General features: G+C 37.1%; 1 protein-coding gene across 1 annotated transcript in view; it reads right to left on the bottom strand.

Annotated features, from left to right (window-relative positions):
* The window catches only part of OSBPL6 (oxysterol binding protein like 6), a 71717-nt gene that overhangs the window by 19743 nt on the left and 38688 nt on the right, over positions 1–13286 (bottom strand). The window contains exons 4-11 of the mRNA XM_014954195.1: positions 12205–12327; positions 8790–8843; positions 7974–8087; positions 7700–7864; positions 7034–7166; positions 6506–6609; positions 5525–5617; positions 422–496 (exon numbers count right to left, since the gene is read on the bottom strand). Of these exons, the coding sequence (XP_014809681.1) occupies positions 422–496; positions 5525–5617; positions 6506–6609; positions 7034–7166; positions 7700–7864; positions 7974–8087; positions 8790–8843; positions 12205–12327 (861 nt within the window). The remainder of the gene's footprint in view (positions 1–421; positions 497–5524; positions 5618–6505; positions 6610–7033; positions 7167–7699; positions 7865–7973; positions 8088–8789; positions 8844–12204; positions 12328–13286) is intronic.

The following is a 13286-nucleotide window of genomic DNA, read 5'->3' as shown; positions in this document are numbered from 1 at the left end:
TACTTTAAAAAAAATCAGGAAATTTTATAATTCCATGGCTGTTTGTAACAAATCTCCTTGGTTCTGCTGTCTTGCTGTAGACTGTCACAAGAATCTTTTAACAGAATTTGATAATTTCTTTCCATTTTGTATAGCATTACAGCAGAGTATGTCAAAGACATGTTCAAATAGTGCAGGGCCTGAGTCTAACCATCACTTGCACTTGCATAGAGGAGGGACATGTACCACGTAAACAAGCTCAGACCCACATTTATGGAATACATTTGTGAAAGGTCTGACCACTTCTAAGAAACCCAAGCTGAAAGTGGGTAGCATGGAGACCTCCAGAAAGTGCAAGAAACATTTTCATAAGCTTATTACACATTCAAGTTATACAGCTTCCCATCTTTAGAGCTATCCCTTGATTTTTAAATCCACTCACTGTTGTAGCCACTGCAGCTGCTAGTCTCTGCCGGCGTCGTGTTGTGCTGAACTGGCCCTTCGGTGCCGGCCCTTCCTGACAGTGAATGCAAGAAGAGAAGGAAGTAGAAAAAGAGAAGGGAAGGGGTGATGGGACACAGGAAGATGAAAGGTGATCAGAGAAGGGAGAGGGAGAGTCTTTAAGTGGAGTTCAATTTTGTTAACTGTTATGGCCTACACATTCTGAGGACATATCACATGTTTTCAGTTGTGTATGCCAGAGACATAAAAAAAGCTAGATACTTCACTAAAATTGCCTCCGGATGAGTTGGACTGCAGTGCACTCGCTAAGACTACCAAAAAAAAATGTTCTATTAGCATTGCCATTCAGAGTCATGAGGCAATTATGGAATAAGAAAACAAAAAGGATGCTATGGCGTGGCAGAAAATACAAAACCCATACTCCTTCTGGGGGGTCACTTGACCATCTAGAAGATGAATTCTGAAAGACATCACTTTGCATTAGTGGAAGTGCATGAACTGTGGTCATTGAAGATGCATGCATCTCAATGGTAAAACTTCGGTGTGTATGTTATAGTGAGCTTGCTTATGTAAAAATTCCTATGCACAGCTCTAGCATTTCCATGTCCACCCTTGAGCCTATTTGTTCATTTTCTCCAAACACCACTTTTCTGAGTTCCAACTACTTCTCCCATACATTCCTGAAGACTTGGCTTCCAAAGGAATACAAAAACTAAGATAAAGCAGCACAAATGAAAACTAAGTATTTCAGAAGCTACTTCCTTTTCTGCATACCTAGCTTATGGCCTCATCCTGCCTAATTTCACTTTTATTTTACTTTTAAAAAAATTCATCATGGTACATTAAGGTCAAGCAAGTAATTGTCTAATGCAGAGGAGATTCACACGTATCACAAAGGCCTTCTATTTAATGTCTAATCAAAATGTCATTACTTTGAAGCCATTTTAAGATCTTAAAAACACTAGAAAAGCCACCTTTCTGCTTTTAGAAAACAATTTTCAATCCCTTTACATTTTTCTTCACCTCTATCTTCACCTATATCCACTTCATTATTTTTAAATCTATATACATTCTTACTTTTCCTGAAAGCAGCCTGGGCACCACACAAATATCAAGGATTGGATACAGGACACTATGAAGAAGAACAGGATATTGTAGTTCAATAGCCAAAGTGTCTTGCTCCTGTAACATTCCCACTGGTAGATTTGCTGCACCTGAGAATGGCCAGGCCCTCTGGCTGATACTAGTGGCAGCGCTACTGGCAATGGAAGGGTTATCTAATGATCACAGTAAGAGAAGACTTGCTTGGTAATATTTTATAAAATTCTCACATTAATAAACACAAACATAACAGCTAAAATATAAACTACGAACTTTGTTAAAGCAGAGAACGCATTATCTGTATAAGGTAAAGCTCTTTGTGCTCTACAAAAGTGTTTCTATCCTGTGAACAAGAGTTTGGAAGAATATTCTTGTTTAACCAATAGAGACAGATATAAATACACAGATATGTATATATAGTGAGATGTACAAATATATATATATGCAAGATTATAAATGCAGGTATACATTGTTAAAATAGGAACAATGGGCTCTGCAGAACCACACTCTCCCCTGAACACAATAGAAACTGAGGTCATAATCTGAGTTAGGGTATAAAGAAATATTTAGTTAAGGGAAAAGGTAATAAGCCAGTCTTCAGGGTCTGGTTTCATTTCTGAGCGAAAGCCTCAGTAGAGCAAGATGACTTTTCAGGTTGCTCCATACAGTTCTCTATTAAACTACTCCCTGCTCCACCCACTCCCACCACACAAAAAAAAAATAAAAAGGAAAAAAAAAATCAATCTTAGAACTTCACAACTTTGAGCTTTTGAGAGAAATCAAATCAACATTAGTTCATTTCATTGCTTTTCAGTAATTTTTTTTCTTTTGAAATTATTTATGTTGTCATGAGAATGACATTTTGGGGTTTTTACCCAAAGGAAAAAAAAACATCATTTGTAAAATTAATGAATACAGGTCAACTAACCTGTTGTTGCAGGCCATTTTCATAAGACTTTAAATAGGCTTTTTAAAAAAAAAATAAACCTCCTTCACAAAAGCACTCTTTCTTCAGAGAGGCAGTCCATGTATTACCCTTGAGTAAAGGCCTGTAAATTAAGCTGTTAATTCTAAACAATTTAGGAGTACTAAAATCCCAAACCTGCAAAGGTATATACACATGCTACAATCAATTTTACTTCAGGGAGTAACCCCACTCTAGTCACTGGGATTAGCTATGAGAGTGAAATTAACTGCATACAGAACTGGAATACCTAATTGGTAAATATATATTTTTAAGAAACAAAGCAAGAAGCTTTTCTTACAAGAAAAAGTATGTTTTAAACACATTATACATCTAGCATTCATATTGAAGAATGTGTTAGCAGGAATACAACAAAAGCTATCTTATTAAAAAAAAAAACTGGTAACAAGTACAATATGAAATCTGGATGGGAGAATTCTCTCCTTGTATCTTACACAGTGGATGTTGAGCTAGCAAAAATTACACCCTTGTTCCCCATTACTCATGAACAAGACATCTATATAGCAAGCTCCCTAATTTTTATGCTCCCCAGAAGGATGGCTCTCAATATTATACTAACAGAGGGTCTTTTGATGGTAGTTAATGACCGTGCATTCTAAAATAAATAGGTTCAAGTGCTTAAAATGTAGCTAATCATGTAACTAGCTTAAAGTTAGTATGTTAGTATTAGCATTATCCCCTAAAACTAATGAAATCTATGGAGGCATGAGGAAAGGTTGAGGGACTTTGAGGGTGGCAGAGCACTGGAACAGGCTGCCCAGAGAGGTGCAGGAGTCTCCGTCTCCGGAAACATTCAAAACCTTCCTGGACACCATCCTGTGCAACCTGCTCTAGGTGAACCTGCTCTGGCAAATGGGTTAGACTAGATGACCTCCAGAGGTCCCTTCCAACCCCTATCATTCTGTGATTCTGTAAAAAGAACAACAAAAGTTTTATTAGTACCGAATATCAACCACTTAATAGCAAATCGTGTGGGCACCACAAAGAAATAATTTAGGCAAAATCACAAATTAGACAAAGTGATTCTCAGTAGCGGATGCCCTGATAAACAGTTTATAAAGAGTTGGAACAGTCTTGAAAAAAATTATCTATATGGAAGGCCAGTGAAGATATAAGGAATTGCTAAAAGAAGAACAAAATGGGACTGTCAACGTAAAAAGCATCTAGGTATGGGAGGAAATCTGCATTTCAGTGGAGTGGAAAGATGAGCAAATTAGGAATAACATGAGTCAGAGTAAGGCTACCTTCCACAGGTCACAGCTTTAGACCATTCATGGAACAGGACAGCCCTTGGAAAAATAAACAATGTGGTAAGCTCATCATAATGGAGCAGCCAAAAAGGAGTCTTCATCTTCCACATAATTTAGAATAATTTTATTGTTTCTGTTTCCCTGCAAATTAATTTATAAACCATCATCATTAAGTCATCAACAACTTAATGCTTTGCTCTAACAAAATAAGCCTTACATTTCCAGCATTAAGCTCGCCATGAGTTAATGCTGACCCAGGTTAGGCAGATTTCATTATCAACCCAGAAGTGACAGACTCATGTTGAGTAGTACTATGCACACAGACTCTCTCAGGGAAACCTGAAAACTGGCCATATTTGAGAATTTCAGGAGCTGAGGCTCCTGCCAAGCCACAAGAGCAGTTTGAGAGTCAGGTGCCAAAATGATGGAAGCTCAGACCAGTGTCACTTTGGTAAAGTGCAGGCAGTGCAGGAACAGCTCGTAATTCCTCATGACTCACTCTAGATCGTCATACACTGATTGCTTTCATAATCTTTGTCATCATTTTTGTGGAGAGTAATTGCTGTGAGACCACTGTGGCATGAAAGAAGAACATGCAGTGTTTGCTTTGTCTCTTCGTAGGCACCAAGTACTTGCATCCATTTTCCTGATATTTTTATTTGCCTGTGTTATTTAGCAGCAGGGAAATACAGTGATCCTTCAAATGCAGGTAATAGGACATGACATCAATCACCAAAATTCCTTTGTTAATAAACCTTTTTAAACCTAACAGATGCTTCATTGTTCAACCTGCTGTGATTTATCTAGTATAATAGGTAGAAAGAAAAATCATCTACAACAGCTGCAACAAGAAAGCTGATGCAACTAAGGTTTCTTCTTTCCTTAAGATTATTAATCTTAAATGACTCACAGAAAACTCCTTATTGTGCCTCTAGGGGAGATATTGAAGGCTTTCAAAGTTTGCATGAATTTCAAGGAATTTAAATGGATCAGAAGTTTCTGACATTTATTCTGTAGCAGACAGCACAGTGGTGATTGTTAGCTCCTGAAATCAGTTGAATATAGTCTTCATTATCAGTTCCCCAATTATGAAAAAGATTAGATTTCAGATTAGGCCCCTAAACACACAACTGCTTCTGACAAAACACATTAAGACACCCTGGCTCTAGCAGTAACACAAGCGTATTATGCTTATTTCTGTGCTTTTACTTTTCAGCTCTAAGGCAGGATGGGGTCAATTCTTTCTTCACTTTGCATATTCTTTGGCTTATTCAGTTCGCTCTCATACTAAGGTTTTTCCATAAAAGAAGGCTTGTGAAAATACTTCTCATTCATAACATTCCTGGTATTTGTCTCGACAAAGACAACTGATGTGTTTAGTATTTCAGTCATGTCTTCTGCTTTTAACTTGATGTCACCTGTTCCACTGCCCTTCTTGGCAAGTTTGAGATAGAACATCAATATCCCTGTGTGCTACGTGCACACTGCTTCTTTTGCACCTTAATTGACTAGTATTCAGATCCCCCTCCTTTCCCTAGATGGCAATGTTTTCATATGAATGAAAGTAAAAATCAATACTTTTCTTACTGTCTTCTCTAGGTTTTAAACAACAAACCGAGATTTAATTTGTTTCACTGGGAGCATAAGAGACAGTACATTGACTTCCTACTTTCAGCTAATACATCATTTCATGCTTGAAAGTTAATCTAAAAGTACAGTGGAAAGTAAAGCATAGTGCATTCAGTACCTGAAGTTGAATTTTTGCATCTTTGCTGACACTTTTTGTTCTCCATCGTCTCGTGACCCGCTTGTCTTTCTTTGAAATATCTACACAGTTAGCCTACATTACACAAATAGTTAAAAGCGACAAAATACTATTAAATTGACACAAGCAACACAGACAGTACAGCAAGTTAGTAAAGAATTGTAGCATTAGACATATAAAAGTTAGGAAGTAAGGAGAAGAATGCCAGGGCCAGGGCCTGCAACTACAGCAATGACCAGCTGTAGCTCCCCATACGCGCTATTAAGCACATGGTGTATTTAGCAAAACTGCTGGTATACTTTCTTTATAAGTGCACAATACTTAGGCCGAGTTCTTGAAATCTTCATGGATTTCTATTCTGGTACTATTCAGGGAAACGTAAGAGTTCACCTCACCATCAATGGTAAGTCTCGATACCTTGTTGGGACTAGACTTTCCAATGCAGCAACACCACTGGGAGATCTGTGTACTCAAGGGGACTGAGTGAAAGGCGAAGGAAGGACTTAGGATCTGCTATTGCTTTCTTGTGGTCAAGAGGTAAATGCACCCTGAACTGGGAAACTGTCCAACCCTTGGGACCTCTGCATTATGCCCTCATTTTTAGAGCACGCAACTTCATCTTTGAGGGGTTTTGGGTCTCCACTCCTTAAAAACTTAAAATGATCTCTCACTCAGACTCAGCACAACAAAAACTCCTTAAATACAATTTCAAGGTATGCATGTATTTCTATTGTAACAGTTCTCATTTGATTTGTCCTATTTAACTCAAAAAATTAATACGTCTTAATTATTTTTTTACATGTCAAACATTATTACACATGATTAAGATAAACATGTAAGATAAACCTTTCATCCAAGAGTTACGATGATTTCAGAAAATCATTAACAGACAACATCTCTATATTTCCCCTAACACAACAAACAAATCTTTCAGTGTGATGATTTACGTTCTAGCATATTTACCTGCATGTCTGTGAAATTTGGTGCCGACTGAGTTCTCTGTAGAATTTCTAAATTTTGAAGAAGTTTACTGAGTTCCACAAGGTTTGACTGACAATGAGCAAGATCTAACAGACATAAAACAAAAATATATTAAAACAAAAATATATTCAGTTCTTCAGTTCGCACTTTTTTTTTGCTATGATTTCCATCATTAGCACTTTATTGCATTAAAAAAGTTAAATGTCTAAATCTCTAGTAGTAAGGCATCTAAGTAAAAGATTTATTTTTAGAGATGTCATGCACTTTTTATTTCTATGGGGGTCAGCAACAAGTCTGTACCTCAAAAGTTGATCATATTTTAACAATGATACCCATTAAGATAATACAGATTATTAAAATAGTTTTTTAAAGCAACATCCCAAACAATGCAGAGAGGGAAGCTGCCACTACAAGCACCTAATTACCTTAACCACTTTACTGACTGTTTCTTATTTTATATCAACAAGATTTTTTTCTGAAAGAACAAGACATGAAAAGGTAAAGACTAACCTTCTGCACATCTGTCCATCTCTTCAGAGTCCTGCAACCAGGCAGCTACTTTACTCTGACCAGTAGTGCAGGTGGCCGGAAGGCTGTTACTGCAAGGTATAGGAGACTGCCAGGGGAAATTATTTTGTTGCACCTAAGACATAATAAAATGCTTAAATGTACTGTTGCTATGTTACTTAATCAGTGTAATCACCATACTACTTCAGAATAAGAAAAAAACCCATGCATTGTGATTTCAGTGACATATGTGATTTGACTATATAGTTCCCCAAGAAGCATATTTTTCTGTACAGCATGCTGGAGAACCAAACCAAGAACCCGACAAGCAAACTGTGTTTGATAAACAGCAGTTAGAGAAGCTGTTGCTTAAGAGGAAGAACGTTATCAAACGGTAAAGAGACATCTTTAATCCCTGATGACAAAGGCAAGTGCAAATGCTTCTGATGACAGCGAATTCTTTGGAAGATCTCTACAGTGACCCATTCATGAAGTTTGCAGTAAGGCTAAATTAGACAGTCCTTCAGCTGCACACACTAACAGCTTTTTGCTGGCCATTGGTTGCCACAGTGGAAACTCCTCTCCATCGGCATTACAAGTAGACCCCACTGAAACCGCCCATGAGCAAGCCCAGCAGGTACAAGTTTTCAACAAAAGGACACCATGTACCTTTCCATCCGATGCATTGGCAGCTGGTGAAGACTCTGTAGTAGAGGCTGAAGGGAATATGTGAAAGCTGGCATCTCTCGGAGATCTCACAATCTCATTTTGACGGTACAACCGGTGGTGTCGTAGTTTTGAAACCCATGCATCAAATGAATCCTGGGACTTCACCTGGAAACAAATTCACTATGAAAAAAGCATTCAAAATGCTACTTTTCTGCACGTCTTTTGCACTTTTACAGTGGATGAAAAGAGAATAATTATTTGCACCACTTTTTACCTTCAGATGATAGATGTGTTCTTCTGTGTCAAGATCTATTCTACGAGCCTTCTTTTTGATAGACATAACTGATAAACCAACATCAATGCTCCCATGGACTTTGCCTTTCTGTATCTAATATCAAAAAACAGGGTAAAAAATTGGTAGTATCATGCACTTCACTACATTTAACAGAAAAATATGTGGTGCTGAAATGATTTCACATTTTATAAGCATTATAATATAAAGCTATATTAAAAAATAAAACCTCTAGTCAGACTAACCACTTACTTTTTATAGATAGAGAAAAGCATCTCACAGAAAGTGCTTGGCACAGAGCCAACTGCAAAGTTAAAATGTATTGGTTCACACCAGTACACAGCTACAGGTAAGTGAGAAACACAGATAATTAGATAGTGCTCAGCTCCTGCTGCTACTGCTTGATAGTTATTGGCATCAGATCTAACTAATTTAATACTACCCTTTATATCTCTTGAGTACATAGTGTCCTAACCACATATCTCAGAATAATCAGCTCTGACTGACATAAAAATTGAAAAAGAAAAGTACATGGTCAGGCTAATCTCTCAAGCACCTTCATTAAATAAACTGCTTTAAGTAATGTAGTTCTTATTTTCATATAAGTAAGAAAAGGTTCTTCAGAACACAACTCAACCCAAACCTTACATGTTTTTCATATACAAATCTCTCTTTGAATCCATCAACAGCTTTAATGTGCGTGCTGTCATAAATATCCTTAGAGTGAGTAGGAGATTTAATCAACCTGGCAGGCTGAATTCCAATAAAAATGTTAAAGTTGTCTTCAACTTTACTTACATCAATTGGTGACTTTGAATATTTCAACATTCCATTATCCAGAACAAAAAACCTCTGAAAGGAAAAAAAAAAATTCTTAATGAGTAGATGCAATTTAAACTGTGTACAATAATTCATCTGCAAAAGAATAGAATTACTCTGTAGCAATTACGGAATGTTTGTGGGTTGGAAAGAGAGAATAAATACAGTATTGAATATACTCTTGCTTGGTTTTGACAACAATTATCTTCTAAGCAAGAAAAGACAGATTCTCTTTTTTCAACATTATGTTGTAGGTTTAAGTTAACAAACCTCAACAATGAAGGACATTTTTTTCAGCTTTCCAGCCAGTTCAATAAACTCTATAAGAAAGACACCATAGACCATAGGCTGAAAGAGTCATGTCCATTTCTTCATCTTCTTCCTGTTTTTCTTGCCACAGAAGCTGGTCACATCTCAAATTAACAACCTACCTTCCCTAACCAGAAACTGAAAAGTTTTTCCTAGTGCAAGATCTATATGCCAAAAGGAAGACCCACGTATGGATATTTTGTGGCCTCCTTGATCTCCAGCTAGGTAAAAATGCAGGTTGTGTGACACTGCTCTACCATCCAAAACTTTGCACATCTTGGCAGACCTTCTACACAGTGAGGTAAAGATGAGATTGTAACTTGTACTGATTATACCTTTTCTAGCTGTAATCTAGCTAATACAGGTATTAGTACAAGTGTAAATATTACAACAGTCCCAGCAACATACCCAGGTCATGGGAGGGCTTATGTTTTGGGTCTTTGTCATTGATACAGTGTGAGCCACTATATCTTCCTTGACAAAGTTACCAGGGCTAGGCTAACCTATGCCTATCTGTGCCATTGCTACACCTTTATTTTGCTGAGTGGCTCTTATAGCAGAGAGCAGATCCCCTATTCACAATGTGTTTCTCCTGCAATTAAAATTGCCCAAGCTGTCCTAGTTGCACACAAGCTGCACTGTGGTTAAGTTAGCATAGATTGGGCACACACCATAAAGATTCAAGCCTAGACTTGAAATGAGATTCACTAACCTGTGTTTACCACCACTAACTTTCAAAACATGCAAATTAATAGAAAGTAATTCATATTTTTAGAGTCTAACCTAATGCACTAGTCTACATTAAGAATCTAGAACACAGCAAAGTATTATCCTAGACTCTCTAAGCTGTCTGACATGGAAGTGAGTGACGTTTTCATTATATGAACCTGTTAAATCTCTGCCTATGAGCAGGGTCAGTAGTTAGATGACAGAAAGTATCTCCTGAAGATGTTTCTAGAAATTATGTCAGTTGCACAACAGATGGTACCAATATCTCACGCAGGGCAAGAAAACAGTGCTTTCCTGAAGATGTAACTTCTTGAATAAGATGTCAAAACAGTAGGAGGGGGTTTTGTTCTGTTGTTTGGGTTTTTTTGACTAGACATGGTCTTTAATGCACTTCACAAGAACACGATATTCATTTCATATTGCTCTGCCTCTCTAAGTTCCACACACAAAAGAAAATGACCTTTCCTCTTATTTCATTCCAAAGCATACTGCACTTCAGAAAATTATAAGCTATTCTAAATTATAATTCAAAAAATTATAAACTACATTTTACCTGGTATGCTACTAAAGCATATTCAGAACTGTCAGATAACATGTAATGTTCAATAAACAGAGGATGCTATGGCTTTGTTAGCTGAACAGCAGCTACTTGCTACAATTACTGTCTCTGGAATTCCTCACTGGGCTCTCAGCAAAGCATTGCTAGGGAAACTGCAGGATATCAATGCAACAGTTGGGGAAGAAAAAAAAAACAAACACAAAAACCCAAAACCAATCCAGAGTTTCATAACATAAGTTCAGCATAGATCCTTAGGTGAAATGTAAAGCAGAGTAGAAGGGGATGCTGAACCGTGAAGCTCTTAATCACATTAAAAATTATTTACGCAGGTAACTGCTCTAAAGTCGGCATGAGAAACAGATTATCAGTATTGACCTCCTTCATAGAACTGTGAAAGTTGGACTCCTCTTGCTCTCCTAAAGTTCCTTATCAAAACAGGGACTTGTCCATGAAACAATGTAATGTATTTTAAAGGAGTATAATCAGTGGCTTATTCCATATATTCTTATACATCTGATTAATTGTTTTGGGTTTTTGGGGGGTGGACGTGGTTTGTTGGGGGTTGATTTGTTTGGGGTTTTTTTATTTTTGGTGTGCTTGTTTCTGTGGGGTTTTTTAAAATAAGCTCTCTTTTTCTGTTCCTTCAGTGTTTCAGGTATGTCAGTTTGAAATCCTTTAATCCACCCAGGCTAAATTCAAGCAGTGCATATGTATTTGGTTGCTGAAACTACAAACTCTAATTAAGTAAAACAAAACCAAAAAACATAAGGTAGGTAGGCAGGCACAAAAAAAAAGCTGGCAGGTGTTAGTATAAGTTAGTATAACATTCAGAAAGAACAGAGAAATTAGCAAAAAGTATAATTTATTCTGGTATGGACTGCATTTGGACTCAGACCTGAGTAAATCCCACAGTGTTTAGCAAAAAGCCAAAGTTAATGCTTTCCCAGAAAAAAAGAAAAGCCATGCATAACAAATGGCTTCACTATCCTTTGCAGTAAAAATGCATTCTGTCCTAGAAAATTATCCTGCTTCAAGTACCCACAGCTACAAAAAGATGGGTGAGCATCACACATCTTGTTGCTAAAAAAGAGGGAAAAGTGTGATTATTATGGTATAAAATACAGACAAAAGAGTTTATGCACACCAGGTTTAAACACTAACGAGATGTAGAATTATGCATAGAGAAATCCCTCCAAACTAATGAAACAGAAACAGGAGATTTGGGGTTGAGTTTTGGGGTGTTTTGCTTTTTTTAAATTGAGACATCTAGTGGCAAAAGTGCGTAGTCCCACTGCATGCCCACACAGAAGATTGAATCAAGACAAATAAAATTCAGGGACAAAGCTGAGCAAAAATTGCCAAGTCAGCAATCCTGAAGGGGAATGATCTCCCTTACAAACACCTTGGGTGCATGCAAAAGCCCCTCAGCTCTTCTCTGTTATCATGAAGTCCTATGTATCTTAATGTAAACTCAATGCAACCTTACAGTACATGGCTACATTTTGTTATAATATATTGGTAAGAATGAAAGGGATATTGATTAAAACTCTTAAACCACAAGGCATCTGTTGCATTATTTACAACTTCTGCTTGGATTTTGAATATAACATTAGACAGCAGGCACCGCAACTTGGAAGCCATGAGCTGTGTGTGCAAACTAATTCTTTACACAATTTGAAGAAAAAGTCATACACTAAAATCCTGGGCATTTATTTGACATCCTAATTTCCTCCAGACAAAAAAATCCAACTCATAAAAAGAAGTAATAATCTTTTGAGTGTTTTATGAGACATTTACCTTGTGCCAACCTTTTAAAGGCCATTTTCTCTTTTTCAGCATGAAACCTTCATGTTTGTCTGGCTTCTGGACATTGGTCTGGCCTATTTTCAGACCCTCTATGATTTCCCAACTGTCAGGTTCCTGGTGAAAAAATATGAAGACACATTGATTAATTAACTGTGCACACACATGATGAAAAATTGCCATTATATCCAGTACAGATTTTTCATTTCAAGACAAAGAGTAAAGGAGGGCTAGGTGTTTAAATCAGCTTATTTGGGTACCAAACTACGTGGTCACAGTATTATGTTCTGTATCTCATTTAAAACTACTGACTATGAATATTTTTAGAAGACTAACCCTTACCAGGTAACTAAAATGAAGTTGAAGATTATTAAGAAGTCTGACACTGTAACTGAACAAAAATCTGAGGGTGAGTCTAGCCATGCTGTTCAGAACAAGGACTGCATCCCAATGAAATAAATACATCCAAATACATGAAAACAGGACCAAACTGTGGCTGAGCTGAGTACAAGAAAGCTCAGACCTGCTGTTGGAGGTAACGGTGTAACCTGGAAGTGCAGGTGGCTCTAACCACCTGTTAAATATATCCAGAAGGCACCCCACTGCTGCACTCTAAGAACTAAAAGGACTGAAGAGATTTTAAAAGCAGGCTATGGGCAGAATCTGCATGGTAAAAATGTACCTTTTCTAAGAGTATTATTCCTCTAAAAAAAAGACAAGATCGTGGGACAGAATGAGGATGAAACTAGACTTAAATAAATGGGCGTATATTAACAGTGCCCTTTGTGGTAGTCCCTGATCATAAAAGATTGCAAATTTTCTGATCTTTAAAGTACAAGCTATATTGCTTCTGGATCATCTAATTTTTCCTTAAATCAGAAAAACAAGCAGAAGAGGTTGGTTTGGATTTGAATGTAGCCAGCTCTTGTCTTCAAAGAAATTTTATGATGGGTTCACAGGCTAATTGTGCATTTAGACGTCTGCAAAAGGAAATTAATTTTGGTTTAATTTTTTCTGCATTCAGTTTCACTGTATTAAGAGAAATTTATATGGAGGCTAAACAATTTTCTCTCTAG

Source organism: Calidris pugnax, unplaced genomic scaffold (assembly GCF_001431845.1).
Source record: "Calidris pugnax isolate Ruff unplaced genomic scaffold, ASM143184v1 scaffold103, whole genome shotgun sequence".
In the NCBI taxonomy this organism is placed as follows: domain Eukaryota; kingdom Metazoa; phylum Chordata; class Aves; order Charadriiformes; family Scolopacidae; genus Calidris; species Calidris pugnax.
Note: the sequence above shows the minus strand (reverse complement) of the source record. Positions and strands in the feature narration are given on the sequence as shown.